This window comes from Cavia porcellus, unplaced genomic scaffold, assembly GCF_034190915.1.
Source record: "Cavia porcellus strain 051 isolate PalLab524CR breed Dunkin Hartley unplaced genomic scaffold, mCavPor4.1 scaffold_16, whole genome shotgun sequence".
Taxonomy (NCBI): Eukaryota; Metazoa; Chordata; class Mammalia; order Rodentia; family Caviidae; genus Cavia; species Cavia porcellus.
Window position 1 is genome coordinate 49,844,295 of NW_026947499.1, and position 20,464 is coordinate 49,864,758.

At 42.8% G+C, this 20,464-nt stretch overlaps 1 protein-coding gene across 9 annotated transcripts in view; it reads left to right on the forward strand.

The window, feature by feature from the left end:
• The window catches only part of LOC100714342 (von Willebrand factor A domain-containing protein 3A), a 143,252-nt gene that overhangs the window by 99,550 nt on the left and 23,238 nt on the right, over positions 1–20,464 (forward strand). For all 9 annotated transcript variants that reach the window (XR_010039871.1, XR_010039872.1, XR_010039873.1 and 6 more), the window contains 10 exons: positions 1,634–1,732; positions 3,700–3,806; positions 6,474–6,599; positions 7,791–7,899; positions 8,138–8,203; positions 16,476–16,601; positions 17,078–17,213; positions 17,317–17,420; positions 18,532–18,612; positions 19,188–19,282. Coding sequence is in view for 3 of the 9 variants with exons in the window: in XM_063226645.1 (XP_063082715.1) it covers positions 1,634–1,732; positions 3,700–3,806; positions 6,474–6,599; positions 7,791–7,899; positions 8,138–8,203; positions 16,476–16,601; positions 17,078–17,213; positions 17,317–17,420; positions 18,532–18,612; positions 19,188–19,282 (1,049 nt within the window). In the remaining 6 variants the exon portion in view is untranslated. The remainder of the gene's footprint in view (positions 1–1,633; positions 1,733–3,699; positions 3,807–6,473; positions 6,600–7,790; positions 7,900–8,137; positions 8,204–16,475; positions 16,602–17,077; positions 17,214–17,316; positions 17,421–18,531; positions 18,613–19,187; positions 19,283–20,464) is intronic.

The following is a 20,464-nucleotide window of genomic DNA, read 5'->3' on the forward strand; positions in this document are numbered from 1 at the left end:
AGTGAGCTTCCAAATCACAAGAGGGGAGAGGCAGTCTTGTTAAAATGTAGACTCTAGGCAATTCTGAGGTATGGCCTGAGATTCTGCATGTTTAACAAGCTCCTCTATGATGAAAATGATTACATTTCCTAGGACACTCTTAATATATACACTTTGGAACAAGGAAGAGGCTCTATCTAGCAACAGAGATTGAAATGGACAGGTCAGTATGGGAAGGAACAAACAAGGGAATATGGTGTCCTGAAAGACAAGAGTACTAAATGATCCAACTTGCCAAATTCTTAAATCACAGTTAAACTGTGTGGTCTACTACTTGGCCAGGGATATAGCTCAATGGCATAAGCACCTGCCAGCAAGTGCAAGGTCCTGAGTTCGATTCCTAGTATCAAAAAGAAAAGAAAAAGTGGAGAACTTGGGTTTGATCTTGAGTTTGGTAAGAAAGAGGAAATTGATCATGTTGGTGAGTGTGGCTTCAGAAGAGGGAGGAAGTGAGAGCCTAATGTGAGTATGTCAGAGAAGTGGAGGGCAAGGATCTGTCACCAAAATGGGAAGCAAAGAAACAAAGCAGCAGGAGGAGAAAGAAGTTGATTCCTAAAAGGTTTATATCTTCACAAAAAAAATCTTCAAAAAAAAGCAAAGCCTGTTTGGATGGTGATAAAAATTGTACAACAAATCAGAAACAGTTGATGACTCTGAAGAAGGGCTGAGCAAGTCCCTGTGTGATCAGAGAGGACTCAGGAATAGGAGTCAAAGTGTTGGTCTTAGAGATCTTGTAACCAGAAAAAGGTGAAGCAGGTGGGCCTGTGGGCAGATAAGTCAGTAAAGTCTTTGAAGCAAGATTTTTTAACAAGTTCTCCTCAGATTGTTTCTGTTCCCTCAATGAAACTGGAGGCAAAATCACTCGCTAAGAGAAAGCAGAAAGAGAATCTTTGGAAATGTGAGAGAAGACGTAAAATATTCATTCCTTGGTATGGCAAAATGAATTGAACAGGAAAATAAGGCATGTAATAAAGTAGAATATAAAACTAAAATCACTGAATGGGAGCTACTGCCCCTAGAGAACTATTGGTTTCACATGAATGAAAGTTTTCATTCCCAAGCAGTTCCAATGAAATAAACACTCATATACCAAGCCAAACAGCATTGACATGTAGATAGTTATCACAATTAGAAATATAATTAAAACTCACAGAAATACCCTGCCAGCTGTTGCAGATCTGTTGGTAACAGATCTGTCTTTGATAGAGTAGGCAAAACATAAATAAGGATATATAGAGAGTAAGATAAATAGATGTAATTAGACATTAAACTGTGACACCTTACAAGGGATGTTTTTCACAGTCTCCAGATTTTCTGCTATAGGCATGTATTTTATTAAAGCAAACTACACATACTAAGGAAAAAGAGCTTTTAAAGAATAGGCTGCTAAGAACTGGAACAGATGATGCCCAGAGCTGGAATCAGGACACCGAGTTTTGCTTGCTCCCTTATAAAGTGGGGCTTCCATCTATGTCTTCCTGTGGAGGTGAGGGGACTGTTCACACCTCTGCATCACACAAAGCTGCTCTGTGCTCCAGCCCAGGAGCAGCAGCAGAGCTGCGCTGGTGTTTCTGAACAACTTCTTTGGTTCTAGGCATTTGGCCTCATCAGGGGGACCAGAGTGGCCATCCTCATTGATGCATCTGTGGCCAGCCGTGGCCCTAGAACAGAAGAGTTCCAAAATGACTTTATGGTAAGTGTCTTAGGCACAAAAAGTACCTGGAGCCACCCCTTCCTGCATTTGCTAACTGGCTTTGTTTATAGTTTCAAAATGGGGTGTTTCATAAAGAACAGTTCACACTTAATTAGCACCTGTAGTGAGAGGAGTATGTGAGATTCTGTGGAAACACCCCTTACACACACACACACACACACACACACACACACACACACACACACACACACAGTGAGTAATTTTAGATTGCTATATGAACTTCTAGTATTCTCACCACAGTAGTGCTTCTCAACTAGGTTCTGTCTCAAGAGGCCTTGGATTCCCTGGAGAGAGTATGCAAGAACAGTGTGTGGTTGGAGGCTGACTCCAGCACGGTGTGGGCTGCTGGCCACTTCTGGATGAGGCTCTATTCTGGTTTCTTTGCACATCTGTAACAGAAAAGCACAGAACTCTGTGTCAGATGACTGGAGCCAAACCCTAGCTACCTACTCCATCTCTGTGTGTTACTTACCTCCTCTGTAAAGTGGAGATGAAAACCATGGCTAGCTTACGGGGTTCCCCTCACAATGAAAAGTTTGTGGTTTGTGAAAATAACATGCTCAGCACCAAGTATGGCACACAGAGAGAAACCTCTGTAATCTTTATGAAACCTGTATCTTCGTGAGGTGTTTTTCTTGTTGTTTTGTTGTTGTTTGAAATGCCTAGAGTTTTGGAGAGACAATAGCAGCAATAGTCCCTTCGATTTCAAAAAGGTCCATGTCTTGGTTACTTTATGCTTGTCGCTGAGACAAAATACCTGGAGCCCAAAGTTGGGAAAGGAAAGGTTTATTTCTTACAGTTTTTGGAGGTTTCAGTCCACACTCATTTGGCTCCAATATAGGCAGGCATGGCTGGGCTGCAGTTCATGGCGGCCGCCAACCGCAAGCTCGAACCAACAAAGAGAAAGAGACACCTTCTTCCTGCCATTACATCACATCCTGGCTCCACCCCTTTGTGGGTGGGGCACTGACACCATCAATCCAAGCACTAGACACTGATCGAATAACAAATACACAATTCAAACTCATGAGGCCTGGGGGACACAGACATAAACCATGACAGTCCACCAGAGCTTTAACAGGCTCAAATATGACCAGTCGTCCAGATTTTTCCTCTGCTCATGTCTCACTGAGGGCCAGGGAACAAGTATCAGTGCAGACTCCCTCATGACAGTTCTCAGGACTAAGTTGCCACAGTTCCCTAGGTGAGGTGGTCTAACACTAGCCAGGGATCTCAATTACTGCTCCTGTTGATGAGACAAAATACTTGACACCCAAAGTTAAAAGACAGAGGGTTTATTCAGTTCACAGTTTATAGAGGTTTCAGTCCATAACTGGCTGGCTCCAAGGTAGGGTGGTGTGGTAGACAGGCATCGCAGAGGAGAGACAGTTCATCGCAGGAAGAAGGTAGCAAAACAGGCAAACAAGAAATGACCACAGCTCTCTCTATGCTTGTGCCTTATCCAGACTACTTAGGATGGGTAGCACTCATACCCTTAACCCTATGCCCTTGATCCTAGCATTACACCATGAATCAGTTCCAGCATCACACACTCTAAATGCAGCCACCTGTGAAAAAACCTCACGTCTGACCACATGAGGCTGTGAGGGGACGTCTAGATACAAGCCATAATACCAATGCTGTGCCCACTTTCTCATCCCTGACTCTCACGCCTTGGAGAGAAACTGTTGTTCCTGACCTCTGTCCTCCCTTGCTGGGCACCTCAGTTAGTCTGGCCAGAGCACATTCATGATGCTCATGTCACGTGTAAGAACCAATAGACTGGAAATAAATGTTGACTAGGGGCTGTTAAGCTGAGGTTCAAGCACCTGTGTTTCAACACAGCTTACACCTCAGCTCAGAGGGACCAGCTGAGGCAAGAGAGGTGAAGCCAGGCCCCCCATGGCCCTGGCTATGCAGGCTAGTGATGTTCTTTTATCTGGCAGAGCCTTGTTGATGAGCAGCTGAGCCTCAAGGAGAAGCTCTATGTCCTGTCCTTCGGCACCACTGCCCGGCCTCTCTGGCCAGACCCCACGGAAGTCTGCACCTCCAAGTAAGTGGCTCCCTAACCTTCCCCATGATGTTCCCTTCTTAATTTTCCACCATGTCAGTGTCTTTATTAGACATTTAAGGTGAAAACCCAGGACTCCAGTAGGTAAAGAGTACAGAATGACTCAGGACTGAGTTGCCAGAGTTCCCTAGGTAAGGTGGGAAACACAGGCAACCAATAATTTTTAGAATGATGTTCACATCATAAGAAGTCTATTAAATGAAAAATAAGACACTATTTTTTAATCCAGCAAACTGGCAAAGGTGATCTATAATGAAAATGTTTTTAAAATTCAAACAGTATGAAGAGATAAATACTAGTGAAAGACTCCCATTCACTTCAGTCTTCCTTTTCACCCCCTACTTTAATTTAGTTTACAAGCAGTATCCAACTCTAAAGCTTGAATTTTATTTTATTTTGATTTTTGAGACAGGGTCTCACTATGTAGTTCAGGCTGGCCTTGAACTCACTATGTAGCCCAGGCTGGCCTCAAACTCATGGCGATCCTCTTGCCTCAGCCTCCCAAGTGCTGAGATTACAGGTATGCACCACCATGCCCAGCTAGTTTAGATTAGTTTAGTTTAGTTTGCAATGGGACTATTATTATGTTGCCCAGGCTCACACCCATGGGATCAAGGAATCTTCCCACTTCAGCTTCCCAGGTGGCTGGAACTACTAGGGACACATCCTTGTATCTGGCTACCAATTTCAGTTTCTAATCTGTATTTCCACTGAAAGTCTGTGGAGCTGGGGATTTAGCTCAGTGGCATAAGTGCCTGCTTTGCAAGCACGCAGTTGTGAGTTTGAGCCCTGGTACTGATTTGAAAAAAAAAAAAAACCACAATCCAACGAAAGTCTGTACATACATGCAGCTCTCTTTCTCCAGAACTCTGATTTAAACATCAGCAGTAACATGTGGCACTATTTGTACTTTGATTTTTTCCACTCAATCTTGACTATCACTCCCAATTAGTACGTATAGCTCTGCCTCATCTGTGATGGCTTATGTAATATTCCACTGCATAGCTGCCCTTTATATGGGAGACTACTTTTGGGAAATTTGGGGGCCTGGAAGGAGGTATGTAAGAAGTCTTACTTGTGCCAATATACAAAAATTTCTTTTTTGAAAAATAATTTTTGTTTGGTATTGGGAACTGAACCCATGACCTTGCACTTGCCAGGCAGGTGCTGTGCTATATCCATTTTTATAAAGAGAAATCCCTGGTCACCCACCATGTGTCAGGTACTATATATGATGGCATGTAATATTTATAGCCACCACATGGAATAGATTATATCCCCATTTTGTAGATGAGGGAACTTGATTTAGGAAATATGCCCAAAGTAAAAGAGCCTGAGCAGATCCCAGGAAAAACTGTAAGCCTAAATTCCTGAGCTTAAATAGCTATCACTAGCTGTGAAAAGAAGCTCTGTCGTGTAGAGAAATTACCAGTTCTGGCAGCGCTGGCTTGACTTCCACCTCTGATAGGTGTTAGGGAGACTCTGACAAGTCCTTTAATGTTCTCATTTGCAGAAGAAGCCAGTGACCCCCTGCTTCTGACAAGCTAATCAGGATTAAATGAAAATTAAGTACATGACACAAGATAAATACTCAGTGAATAAGAGTACTTTGTACCCTGCTTTTACATCTCTAGGATATTAGACTTTGAAGTCACTTTGAGAATTTCTAGCCTAGGGCTCCTCAACATAATCATTCCTGGGCTCCCATTGTCAGGTTACCATGTCATATCTCAGTCCCGTTACTATTACTTACTCTGTGCCATCTGCAGACTATTATGAATTTTTTTTCTGTATCAGGAATCAAACTCAGGACTTCATGCTTGCCAGGCAGTGCTGCACCACTGAGATAAATCCCCAGTCTCTATGAATTTTTCTTTATATCAACTTCATTTATTGTTAAAGGAAACCTTCTATAATACCTTAACTGAGAAGTTCATATCCGCTTGGCATTATTAGAAAGTAGCTATAAAAATACACACAATGAAAGCAAAGCAATGATATTAATTTCAGCTTGGAACCTACTAGCTAGAGGTCTGGAAAGCCTGGGATTTTCTTTTCCCCTCTGTTCAAAGAGAGGCTCAGGGAAGGGAGTATAGCTCAACAGCAGAGTGCTTATCTTGTGCACACAAGGCCCTAGGTTCCATCTTCAGCACTGTGAGGCTATGGAATTTATAAAAAGGCAACCTAACATATAACAATAAATGACAGGTTTATTGGCACTAACCTGAGACATTTCCTTTCTTTTTTGCATGGCTAGGGATAGAACCCAGGTTCTGATACATATTAGGCAAGCACGTTACCACTGAGCTATATCCCCAGCCCCTATATAATGCTTATTGTTAATATTTTAGAGAATACTCCTTCATTGGTATGAAAAAGTTTATCATAAACGGTATGACAGTGTTACACCAGCGGCAGCCTCATCTTTGATCGTTTCCTCATATTTGATTTCATTTACTGTTGTTTAGTGAGCCATAACACATACATACTCCATAGAGTCTAGATCTGCAGTAGGCTGCAGTATCTAGGTTTGCACACTCCATGATGTTCACCCAACAATGAAATCACTGAAAGATGTTTCTAGGAACGTGTCCTAGTCGTTAATCAGTGCATGACTCTGCTTATGTTGCTGTTATTGGCTCCTTCCAGCCTCCAGGAACTCAAACTCTGGGTAAAGAAACTGCAGCCTGAAGGAGGCAGCAATTTACTACAAGCGCTGAAGAAAACTTTCCCTCTCCAGGGGCTGAATTCCTTGATGATCATAATGAGAAGCTGGTAGGTCTGCTTTCCTAAGGGGGTAACAGATTTTGTAAGAAAGGTTGAAAAACTAAAATATTGTTTGAGAAAAGATCACCAAACATGACACTTTGCAAATAATCTTAGAGAAGGATGATAATTCGCCGGCTACCTGCCTATTCTCCACCCAACTCAGCATTGTTTTGTTTTGTCTTTGAGACAAGATCTCATCACATAGTTCAGGTTGGCTTTGAACTCTCTGTGTATCCCAGGCTGGCCTTGAGTTTGCAACAATTTTCTTGCCTCAGCCTCTAAATGCTGAGATTACAGGTGTGTGCCACTGTACCTGGATAGCCAACCTTGCTTCTTACACAGGTGGCTTGAGGTACAGGCGGTTGATTAAGAATTAGTAGATGAATCCAGATGTGATGGCACACATCTTTATTCTCAGTACTCATGAGGCTGTGGGGTAAGAGGATCACCGTGAGGCCAGTGTGGGCCACATGGTGAATTATGGCCAGCTTGAACTGCATACTGAGAGCCTGTCTTTAAAAGAAGAAGATTAAGAAGAAGAAGAAGACGAAGAAGAAGAAGATGAAAAAGAAGAAGAAGAAGGAGAAGGAGGAGGAGGAGGAAGAGGAGGAGGAGAAGAAGAAGAAGAAGAAGAAGGAAGGAGGAGGAGGAGGAGGAGGAGAAGGAGGAGGAGGAGGAGGAGGAGAAGAAGAAGAAGAAGAAGAAGGAGGAGGAGGAGGAGGAGGAGGAGGAGGATGAGGAGAAGGAGGAGGAGGAGGAGGAGGAGGAGGAGAAGAAGAAGAAGAAGAAGAAGAAGAAGACGAAGAAGAAGAAGAAGAAGAAGAAGAAGAAGAAGAAGAAGAAGAAGAAGAGGAAGGAGAAGAAGAAGAAGAAGCAGGATGAGTTAGACGGCTGGGTGCATCTACTCATTATTTTTGCAAACCCCAGCATTTTGGGAGGCTGATGTAGGAGAATCCCAAATTTAAGCCTACCCTGGGCAATATAACAAAAGAAAAACAAAAAGAACTGGGGGTGTGAGAGGTAGCTCAGTGGAAAGGCCCTAAGTTCAAACCAGAGCAACTTCTAAGGAGAAAAAAAAAAGAAAAGAAAAGAAAGAAAAAAGGAACGGGTCAGTGTTCCCTGGGAATCATCGTTTTGGTCTAAATGTTTTCAAAGTGCTGACCTGACTGTCTCACTTCTCTGCTGTCTCCTCCCCAGCCCAGATCAGCCTTTGGAAATTCTGTCTGACTACATTCAGCAGTCCACCGTGGGAAGCGGCCTCATCATCCACTTCATCACCTACAAATGTGATGATCAGGTGCCCTCTGTAAGTACCTGACATGCTTCAAAGCTTCTTGGGGTTTGTAATGGTGATCTTGGCCAGACTTTAAGGTTCCATGCCTGGACAGGACTCCCACACTGTGACCAGAACACTTCTATACCTATTTCTCCCATTGGCAAAATAGAAAGCATTGAAGAGTAGGAAGGTTTGTGAAGAAGGAGGCTTGTGAGAGTACTGGTATGGATCTAGCAAAGGATGACCCTGTCACCTTCCGTCCCTACAGGCTGTCCTAAAGAACCTTGCAGAAGCACTTGGAGGCTGCTACCACTGCTACAGCCCAGAGACAGAGGTAAGCCCTCTACCAACACACTGCCCTCCAAGGATGTGTATCCGGGCCAGCACAGTCCAGGCATATTGCTTGCTTTTCCCACTCTCATACTTGGTGAGTTTACACAGGTAAAATTAGGTTAAAAGGAGTACTCAGGAAGATGGAAACAATGCAAAATCACAAGAGCTCTTTTGATCAGCACATCTGACAAGCTGATCAAATACCTGTGGATCTAGAGACCTTTCCAAGTGTGATTGGAAGAATCGTCAAACATTATTCAGTTGGCATTAATACAGGCCTGGCCTGTCTGCCACCATAGCACTGAGTCTGAAACAGTCACCATTGCAAGGTGACTGCAGAATGAGCAGTCAGCCCTAGCTCAGCCCAGCCATTAGTGTCCTGTTCCGGTATATATAACTGAAAATCACCTACTGCACATTCATAACAGAAGCCAACAGTTAGCAAATATGTATAGAAAGCACCTGGCAAATTAAGAATCCAATTCTCTGTCCAGCTGATGGGTTGTACCTGCTAGTAACCATGAGTAAGTGAGTATTTGTGTCTCACAAGGATGTTCAGATATCAAAAAGTTTGACTTTTCATATTGGGAAATCAAGGTCAGCAGCAACATTTCCTAGACTGTGTGTCATAGACTACAGGAGCTAGAAAAGTAAATAAATGAAACAGGCTAGTTTAAGAAATACTTTGTCTTTCCAGGTGTGGTGGTGCACGCCTGTAATCTCAGCAGTTGGGAGCCTGAGGCAGGAGAATTACTGTTTTTGAGCTCAACCTGGGCTGCATAGTTCAAGGCCAGGCTGGACTATAGAGCAAGACCCTGTCTAAAACAAACAAACTACAAAAACAGCAACAACAAATGACTACTTTATCTTAAAGTCTATCACTCTCATCTGTTATCTGTTGTGTTTTCTCTCTTGATGCAGAGATTAGTAAAAAAAAAAAATTACCATCTGTATGAATGTGATCCCAGTGCTGCCGGGTCTTGTGATTTTTATCAGAGTTTCTGGCACAATACAGAAGCAAAATGTATAAAATGAAAAGAACAGGTTTATTGAGGATGTGGAAAGGAGCACACAGCCCATGGTGGCTGGGCTGTCTCCTCCAAACGGATACAGAGAGGCAGAGGGTTATATGACATCTGAGCAGAGGTGGCACATGGGGCTGATATTGATGATATATGAGGAACCGATTGGAATTCTCTTTGTGTGCAAACGGGAAGGGGAGCTGTAGTTAGAGCTGAAGAAGGAGGAAGTGGTAAGCATTCCGAGTTTGGCCTTCTGCCACATTAGACCACTGCCACACTTGTACAGTAATTTATACTAGGGCAAGAACCTTTCATTCCCATCTTTGTATTGTTAGGAAAAGGGTGAAGACTGTCTCTTACTACTTCCTGCTGGGCAGGGGCATCATGTTGGAGTTTAGGGGGCTGATGCCCATGTAGAACCTGGTACCAGGTATTTCAGCTAGGACAAGGAGTTTTTTGTTGTAAATGCTTGCATACTAGATTGGAGAAATAAAAAGACAAGATGCTATGCGGAGGCAGGTCACTATCATAATAAAGCACCCAGGAGAGGTAGAAGAAAGGTGCCCTTGATCTGAATGTGTTGTTCTATTAAGACCATGCTGAGGAAGAATCTGAAAGGGAGGGATTGAGTTATGAAAGGTAATTATTCCCTTATCTGAAAGGGTAAAAGTGTAGGTAGGACTTGTCCTTGGCCCTGGGGGTTGAGCAGGAGAGAACAGAAAACATGAGAAATGTAAGGCCTGACAATTGAATCATGTTTGGGAAATAATAAACTAAGGGTGGGGAGGGCTATGGCTGCATCACTATAAGTGACACAAGATCCTAGACTCAGGGGAGTCTTATGTTTAGAATGTAAGGGATTAGAAACCAAGTAAGATAACAAAACATGACCTAGCCTGAAAATTGTGACTGTGGGGCCTTGATGAGATAGAGACGGGAGATAGGAGATGACCATTCAGGATGTTCAGAGTCAGGGGAGTTAGGGTTAAGAGGGCATCACTTAGCTTGAGTGACATGGAACCAGGACGACAGGCCAGCAACTTTGACCACCACTGAAGTTCCAAGGAAGACCAGGTAGGGGCACTCTACTTTGGTTGGAGTTCTGTTTAGGGATCTGAGAAATAAAGGCTGGACCATTATCTGACTGGATACTCTGAAGTAGACCAAACCTTAGAATGATTTCTTGTAATGGGACTTTAGTAATTATATCAGCAGTCTCCCTGGTTGTGGGGAAGGTTTTTATCTATCCTGAAAAAGTGCAGACAAAGGTGAGAAGATATTTAAGAGCTTTGTGGCAGGGCATGTATGTAAAATCTACCTGCCAGTTCTGACCTGGATTGTGTCCGCAAAATTGATGAGTAGGAAAGGAAGAGGGTATGTGACCCTGAGGAGAGGTTCTAACACAGAGATGACAGATGTGAGTAAGTTGTTGAGACCTGAGAGTGTCTGGTCAGTCTACACAAACACAAATGAATCCTGACAATCAGGGTATAGGGGGATGGTGAAAAGGGCATCATGAGGACTATGAAGTGAGTGATGGAGGGAGGAATATGAAAGTAAAAGAGTTTGTTACCACTGGTGAGTTGGTAACAGCATCATTGATTACCCTGAGGTCTTGTACCAGTGATAGGACCCCTTAGGCTTGAGTATCATCAGAAGGGGAGTATTGTAGGGTGAATGGATAGGTTTAAGAAAATCATTGTCTAAAAGATGCTTGATTATAGGTTTAAGTCCCTGTAAATGTTTGGAGCTATAGGATAGTGGGGAATGCAAGAAAAAGTTGAGAGATCCCTGAGAAGAATTAAAACAGGCATAGCATGGGTAGTATGGATGGGGCTGGAGGTATCTCAAACTATGGGATCAACAAGGGAAGAAGAGAAAAGAGGGGATGACTTCGTGGTGCACTGTGATGGTGTTTGCAGGGCAAGAGCTGTGGGGAAGGAGAAGATAAAGGAGAAGTTAAGCTTTTGGAGAAGACACTCGCCTTAACGGGATGTTGGAATTACCAGAAAGCTATGGGTGAAGAAGAGAGTTTGGAACCTGCATGGAATGGGCCCTGTTTGAAGAGGCTGTGTAGGCTGTCTATCAACACCCACTATAGAGACTAAAGATTTAATATAATGGCCTGAAAACTCAGGAAGAACACTATACATGGCCTCCATGTCCACAAGTACAGAGAGTGTTTTACTTGAGACCTCTAGTGAGACTTGGGGCTCTGAAAAGGGTACTTTAATGGGACTGTGGGCCATGAGCCCCATCAGTCTTCAGCAGCAAGTGCAAGTAGGTCCGTCAGTGATGAATCAGTGGTGAGAAGATCTGTGAGGGGCCAAGGAGTTAGAGTATGGTTTACCCACTCTCTGGAAGCTAGAAAAATTTAATGGCCCTTGAGATTGCAAAGGAGGCATTCTCTCACCCAGTGTGTTTTTTGTTGCACTTGAAGCATGGTCTGGGAGGGGCTCAGGCCTTGCTTTGTGCCTCAAGTGCCACTGCTAAAAGATCAGATTGTTATTTTTTCTCCTTTTGAGTTTTATCTCTGTTGTGAAAAAAACACAAAAGACCATATTAAGAAGGTCTCCCTACGGGGTTAGAGGGCCAAGTTTAGTCTTTTGTCTTGGAATCTGGCCCACAGTAAGAGGTATCTGTCTTCTTCAAGGTCACAAGACATCTGATCATGCTGGCTCCTTTGAGGCCCTAGCCCTGTCTGACTGCTTATAATATTTTTAAATGGCTCAGTGGCATTCCCCACTATCCTATAGCTCCAATGGCCACATAGTCCAATGCCTATACCATTTTTTTCCTCTGAAGAAGTAACCCAAACTGAGGGGTAATGGGCAATAACCTATCTGGCTTTTTTAGGCTGAAGGGGGTTGAAGTTGTTGAATGGTAGTCAGGGATACTCTGCAGAACTTTTAACTAGTAGCCTTCAGTAGATAGCAGGCATTTTCATCTTGAGTAGGTGTACATCTTTAAGTCTAGAGGAGACAAAGGCCAAGAATCAATTAAGTATGCAGGGGCCAAATAATAGAACCAACAGGATATTTATGAGTATAGTTTTAGTAATGACTTCCCATAAGGAGGATAAGAATAAGGTCCAGGGAATTTTAGAAACTGACATGTCATTGATTTGTCATATACGCATTAAGTTTTCACAATTGTGTAAGTATCTCCTGTGCTGTTAGAATGTCTAATGCCATCTGATTTTGGAGGATGGCCTGTTTTATTAATTTTATCTTTTTACTGAGGAGAGAGATCAGCTGTAGTGTCATTGAAGGCTTGTTGAGTATAGTTAATTATGGTCTTAACATGTATCATATAACTTTTTTTGGAAAAGATCTGGTGGATTCCAGTAAAAGGAATCTAGAAGGAATTTATAATTATCTCTAAATTTTAGTTGTTGAACATCCAGAAGAAAAGATTGATACTAAGCTTAACATAAAACATTAAATGGAACTGCTATTTTCTGTTAACCATGGGTGTTTTAACTTTAGAGATGACATTTTATAACATATCCTTTAATACAATGTCATTGAAGAAATTTGGGACATTGTTTGGACTTCTCAATATTTAAACAGCTCTAATATAGTGGCACATATATAACATATACATTACATAAAATTTTTATTTAAAAATTATCATTTGACTGGTGGCCTCGTGTTGATTTGACTTGCATCTCCTGACTGGGGCATAAGAAAAGGGCAGATGTCTGGATCTGAAAGAAAATGTTTATCTTCATAAATAATCCCAATTTTACATTTGAAGACATAAATATACCATAAGATCAACAATAATGAATTGTCTTAGACATATGAACTTTTTGGGGGGTATCTCTCATAAGGCTATGGAGATTATTGGGGCCTCCAATTAATGAATAAGAGCGGTTAAAGTTACCAGGTGGCCACATAGTCCAATCTCTTCTCACTCCAAGGGATTCTGTTTAACAAGTTCTGGCATCATTTTGACCAGCTGGCAATGTAGGTGGAAGCATGCTTTTTAAATCTATATCCCAAATAAACCTTTATTAAATGAACTGAAAATGCAAAAGAAAAAGGAAAAAAGATTGTTGAGCTCAAATAAAAAGGAACAGCTGTTTACAGAGCAGACAAATGGACAAACATGGACAGATGATCTGTACAATACAAACAGACTGGACTAACAGACAACAGATATACAGACTGACAAACATCTTACAAAATCAGAGTACACTCAAATATATTTGGACAATTTGAACTATAATACATTGACTAGTATAAACCTTTTTGTAGGTTAGTAGAGATCTCTTAAAATAAGAATAGCACAAAAAGAACCTAATTTATAGTTACTCTGAGATAGGTTGGCAAGGGGTAAAAGGAACATGAATATGAACCAGTCCCTTGGGACTAGCCTGTTCCTGAAGGGGAACAGGGATTGAAGCTGAGAAGGCTGTGGGGCGGGAGGTGTAAATGGCCACCGAGCAGCCAACCACCCAGCAGGAATTTGTGTGCAGTTACTGGGTGATCAACCACAAGATGACCACTTGTCACCATGTGACAGGGAAGTACAAGATGGCAACTGGTTACCATAACATCCACAACAAGGTGGCTGCTGCCAGTTACACAGGGAACACAAGATGGCAACTGGTCATCATGTGACCTGCAACAAGATGGCTGCCTGCTGATCCCATGATGAGGGAGGAATCAATTTACCTTATGACCTGTTACAAGATGGCAGTGCACTGTCACATGGTAGAGGACCGTAAGATGGCTGCACTCTATGTGAGCTGCAGCAAGATGGCTGCTAAGGACCATGTGGTATAAAATTACAAGATGGCGGTCAAATACCTTGTAGCCTGCTAGGTGGTTGAAATGTACGAGACTGAGTATGGTGATCCAGTAGGGAAAATGGCACTCAGGAGCAGGGGACAAAAAAGAAGAGGGGCCGTCTGACGAGACAAATGGCTCAGGCTAAGGAGTTTGAGATTGGGGAGAGGAAGTAAAGAAGAGTTAGAGACTGCTGAGGGTGAGGAAAAGGGAGAATGAATGAGAGAAGAACAGGTCCTCAAAGTGAGAAAGGCCTGAAAATAATGGGCTTCTGCCAACTTGCCAATGTTGTGACAAAAGCATAAATAAAAGGTCAGCTTTTTGGTTTTTATAGCCTTCTTGAGGCCAAGAGCACCAAGGTTATGAATCAGGCACCCCAGAAGTGTGTTTTTCAGGGGACAGGAAATGATCCCATGACCAAATTATAAGTGAGCTGAGAGAACATTTTTGCCTTGGGACATAAGAGCTTTAGCTCCCCCACAAAGAATGTGAAAGCTGTCCTAGATCACACCTATCAAAAGAAATCCTCACCTGTTTTGAAAGTGTGACACGCAAGGTCCCAACACCCATTCTCATTGGCCATCACTGAGAGCGCAGGGGCCCCAGAGAATAAGAAAGTAACAGTTTTGCCTTCAGCTATCCTGTCCCAAGAATCGTGAAAACTGCTATCTCTGTCTAGGGATGGCAATGGGTAGGTTTTCTGATGTAAGCTTGTGAAACTTAGGAATGGAAACAAAGAACCTCAGACAACAGCTCTCCTGTGATGAATGAGAAGGATCGGAGTGGCATGAGGACTAGCAGCAGCAAGTAAATAGGTCCTGGAGGAAGGAAAGGTGGTTTGTAGGCAGGGGAGCTTGAACTGGGGTGACTCCCAGAAACTAACGCACTCTGCCATCTGAGTCATGGCACCAAAAATGTTAGGTTTCTGGTGCAATACAAAAAGAAAAGGTTTGTGGAGGACATGGAAAGGAGCACACAGCCCATGGCGGCTGGGCTGTCTCCTCTGACCGGATACAGAGAGGCAGAGTTCTATGACCTCTGATGGGAAGTGGCAAGTGGGTGGATATTGATGACGTGTGAGGAACTGATTGGAATTCTCTTTGTGTGCAAACAAGAAGCGGAGTTGCAGTTAGGGCTGAAGAAGAGGGAAGTGATAAGCATTCCTGTGTCAGCCTCCACCACTTTAGACCACCGCCATAATTGTACAGTAATCTATAGTAGAGCAAGAACCTTTCCATTTTTCAAAAAGAGTCAGAAATACGAATTTTTTTCTATTTAAAAAATTGAGGTGAAATTTGAATAAAATGAATCACTTGAATAAAATTTGAATCATTTTAAACAGCTTAGTTGCCTTTAGAGCATTCACATTGCTGTGCATCTACGCTTATGCTAATTCCAGAACATTTTTGTCACCCAGAGCCCAGGAAGCAGCACTCCCTTTCTCTGGCAATCTACTGTAAATCCATTTCCTGTCTCTGTGGGTTTCCCTGTTCTGGGAATTTCATATAAGTGTGTCTGGCTTTTTTCACAAAGCATGATGTTTCAATCAATGTTCATTCATGTTGCAGCAAATGTCAGTACTTCATTCCTTTTTCATGAAAAACAGTCCATTTTCTGGATAAGCCACATCTGTTTATCTATTCTGTTTTTGTTTTTGTTTTTCCAGAATTTGGGTTGGAATCCAAGACCTTTGCACTGAGCTATTTCCCAGCCTACTTTGTATTTTCTTAGAAAGGATCTCACTAACTTGCAGAGATTGGGCATGAACTTGGAATCCTCCTGCCTCAGCCCATCAGAGTGCTAGGATTATAGGCATGTGCCTCCAGGCCCAGTTATCCATTCATCTTTCCTTTTTTTTCCAGCACTGGAGATTAAACCTAGGGTCTTTTACTCAACAACATCCCCAGCACTGTTTCTGTGGCAATCTCACTAAGTCACTGAGTTGCACAGGCAGGCTCATTTGTGCTCCTCCTGCCTTACCACCCCCCAGAGTACTTGGATTACAGGTGTGCACCACCATCCCCGAATTCCTTCACAATTTTAAAATTAGAAAAATCCTTTATAGCCAGGCATGGTGGTGCATGCCTGTAATCCCAGCCCTCGAGAGGCTGAGGTTAGAGGATGGTTGCAAGTTCAAGAGCAGTCTGGGCTACAAAGTGAGTACATGGCCAGCCTGAACTGCATAGCGAGACCATGTCTCAAAAAGACAAAAAGAAAGAAAGAAAGAAAGAAAGAGAAATCCTGCAACTGTTAAAAACACCACATGCTAATAGAATTACATGGAAGGAGACATATCTACAGGCTGTATCTAGTTGAAACCCTAGTCTTCAATTTCTGATTTAAACACATTGCTACTCAGATTTGGGACCTAACTTGACTGCTTGCCCTTTCCTGCCTTGATCACGGCTGATAGGCCAATGACTTCTGGATGACTGACCTCTCCCATCATCCCTAGCTCTATACCAGTCGGGATGTGGATGAGCTGCTGGCAGAGATCCAGAAGGCCCAGGGCCTCCTCAACCACATACAAGCCTTGCGCCAGAGCAGCCCCTGTGAGGAACTGGCCCGCATGATGAAGGAAGTAGGTGGTACTGAATTGTTTGAAGTTTGGGGACAGCCTCTCTCTGTGCTACATTTGCTATGTCATTTAACCTCCCAGAGCCTCGGTTTTTCGCTTCCTAACTGTGGATGGGGAGACACTAGGCTAACTTTCAGGCCTCCCTAAGTGATTTGGTGTAGAAATCACTTTTTAGCATCCTGAAACCTTTAGCCCCAGAAGGGGCACTGTTATCTCCAAGTCTGTGGTGAAGATAGGGAGGCAGTCAAGAGGGACGGCAAGTGAAAGAGGAAGCAAGTTATTGGGGACATCTCTGCTTCCAGAAGTTCCAGAAATCTCCAGAGAAGGGGGGAAGATGATGGAAGGGAACGGCAGAACTGCCTTTACTATACCAAGTAATGTTTTAAGAGTCTCCCCTAAGGGACCGAGCAAGTAGGGAAGATTAAAAACTTTCTAGCTCCAAAATGATTAAGTAATTTAAATTTTCTGATTTAATTTAGATTGCCACAGAGTATACAAGAGAGTCACTCACGGATCTTTTGCCTAAACCCCCAAAGCATGATGCTCCTCTCACTATTGTGTTCCCAAACCTGGAAAAGACTTCTGCAGAATGGCTAAAGATCAATGGTCTAAAAGGTAAATCCCCAAAGAAATCAGAATTCAGGACACAAATGACTAAAAGACTGGGCTCTTCAGGGCTTCCTGGGCAGCACCTAAAACTCCATTATTTTTTTTTCAGCCAAGAAATTAAGCCTTTATCAGATTCTGGCACCCAATGCATTCTCTCTTGTGGAAGAATTTGTACCTATTCTCCAGAAGACAGTATCATCAACTATCCATGAGGTAATTCACATTTAGAGTTCCTTATTATCTGTAATTTTCATGTATTTGAAAAAAACATGAAAATAAAGCTTGGGAGAGGGGGTGTGATGGGATAAATTAGGTACCACGGTCACCTCCTTCATGATGATTTTCTTCCACTCCATTCAGATAGGGCGGACTTGCTACTTTTTATGTCCTCCCTGTACCATGTTCAGATAGGTACAATTGCTCCTATAGTATGCAAGTGTATGTAAATCCCTACCAAGTGTGAACTCTTTAAGAGAAAAGACGCTCCTCTCCAACTCTGCATCTCACATATATATTACAAGTACACAATTAATGGCTGAGCAGGTGAGTAGGTGAAGAAAGAAGAGAAAGAGGCAGGAAAAGAATAATAGATGGGTAAGTGGATGCAAATGTTGATGAATGAATAGAAATATGTAAGGAGATAGGTGAATGGAGAGGGATAGAGGGATGGTGGGTAGAAGTGTAAACAGATGAAAGGGTAGAAGAGGAAAATAAAATGATGGATAACCAGAGGTAATAAAAGACAAAAGGATGAAAGTAAAAATTAAGTAAAAAGGATGGAAAAGTGAAAAAGGAATAATAAGTAAACAGATTGGTAGAAAGATGGAAAGTGGGACATGGAGATATATGGTTCTAGTAGTGGATGGATGAATGAAATGACTAGGTGAACAGAGTGTTAGACATGAGCTTGGTGGAGGGTGAAAGAGCACAATGACCAGATTGTATAGTCAGTGTCCATGAAGGCCTGTCTGGCCTCCCAAACCTAAGAAACCATGCCGTTTATGTTTTAAGATCTCTGACCCTGTTCTGTATGACCCAAACCCTTCCACCATGTCATACGACTCAAAATACTCTTCCAATAAACAACCTGGCTTGCTGGCAGTCAGGGTTCATCAAGTGATCCTGATGCTGCTCCAGATCAGGCAATGACCTGATCAATGGGTTGGTAGTATGTGTGAGTCGATAGAGTAATTCAGCCCAGATGGACTCCGAGCCTATTTTCCTGCTATGCACTTGATTCATTTAGAGTCCAATGCCCAAATTAAAATTCTTTCTTATGTGTGCTTATCTTCACCTGCTCCCACATGTGCCCACCTGAGTGCAGAAGACAATGGTACAATTTGAATGGCATGATGGGACAGTGAAGAATATCCACGTGGATCCACCCTTCCTCTATGAATACCAGGTCAGAGATGAATCCATCAGTCAGAATATTTGGTGCACTGCAGGATGTGATGGCACAGGCCTGTAATCCCAAGACTCAGGAGGCTGAGGCAGGAGAATTGCAGTGAGTTCAAGGCCAGTTTGGGCTATAGAGTGAGATCAAGAACTACATAACAATATTAAGACTTGTCTCTAAAAATCCAAAAATAAAAAAATGTGGGGTATAGAAAGATATCATGGGCTTTAAAGATACCAAGCCATTGATTTAACTTCACAAGAGGAAAAGAGAGACTCTGTGCACCATCTATAAACACTGCTCCCACAGGGACCTGGATCCCCCAAACAAGAGTCTCTAATCTTGCGGGGCAAGATCTATGTCCTACCCCATTTGACACAATGAAATATTTCAATTCTTCCTGTCCTAGGATTGTAGAAGACTTTCCCATTACTTAGTAGAATATTTATACAGCCTGGACATGCAGAAGCTTGACACACGATTTCCAGAAGCCACCTGGAGTGTAGTGTGTCCCTGCTACCCCAGGAGCTCTTAATTGTCTACCTTTGAGCAGACTCTCATGGGTGCCCATGCTTTTCCAGAAACAGCTCAGCAGAGCCATGCGAGGGTATGAGAGGCGGGTCGAGTGGCTCTCACTGGCCAGCAGAAGAATCTGGGGCACCATCTGTGAAAAGAGGTACCTTCTCCCAAGCAGTGTCTTGTCCTTTGTGGTCTGATGTGTGGCACATAATTCATCCAACTTGTGATTCTCTGTGAGTAGCTTCAGAGGCCTTAACTTAGACTAGGGACAAAGAATCTTTCAGCAGAACCTCTGAAGAGGGAAAAGGTCACAACTATCATCAGGATATCACAATATCATCAGGATTTTTTTTTCAGTTAAAAAGCAAGAGAGCAGGGTGTAGTAGCACATGCCTGTAATCCTGAGGCAAGGAGACTGCTGCAGTTTGAGGCCAGCCTGGGCTACATAGTGAGCTCAAGGCCAGTCTGAGCTTGTAACAGTGAGACCCTGTTTCAAAAAAACCAGAAAAAAAAAAAAAGGCAAGAGAAACTGGGCTGGGGATGTAACTCAGTAGTAGAGTTCAGTAGTATACTGCTGCCTTCCTAGCAAACACAAGGGCCTGGGTTCAATCTCCAATAGCAGATGGGAACAGAAATCTAAAGCAACAGAAAATTCCAGAAGAGAGGTGAACACTTTCTTCAGTCATGACTAGATCCAGAGATTCCCCATGTCAAGAATCTTTCTCTTAGCCCTGCTTTCTGTCTGTGGGCTTTGGACTTTGTAGGAAAGTTTTTCCCTCTGTTGATCAGACAGCTGCCCAAAGCCCCCAGTTTGCTTTCTACTAGCTTAGCACGCTTAGCACTTGGGCACCACCCACCCCTGAGCAAGTCACTCTGGTCAGGGAGGACAACTTGGAGAGGAGTCATCTTCACCTACCTCAAATGAACTGATAGAAGCAGAGTGTTTCCCAAAGCAAAATTGGGATGCAGTTTCCAGAAGAGACAGTGGATGCTGAGTATGGGGAGATAATATGTATCCAAATATAATCGAACTGCTGGATATGGTGGTGCATACCTGTAATCCCAGCACTGAGGCAGGAAGATGGTTGTGATTTTGAGACCAGCTTGGACTACAAAGTGAGGTCAAGGCTAACCTGAACTACCTAGTAGAACTCTGTCTCAAAAAATAGATAGATAGATAGATAGATAGATAGCCCTAATTATCATTCTATATTTGCTGCATTACCATTTACAAAGTTTTATATTTTGTAATATTATACGTTTGTTATATAATTTAATTCCCAAGCAACTGTATGAGGAGACATTATAGTTCAGTACTTCCCACAGATTAGAGGTTTTG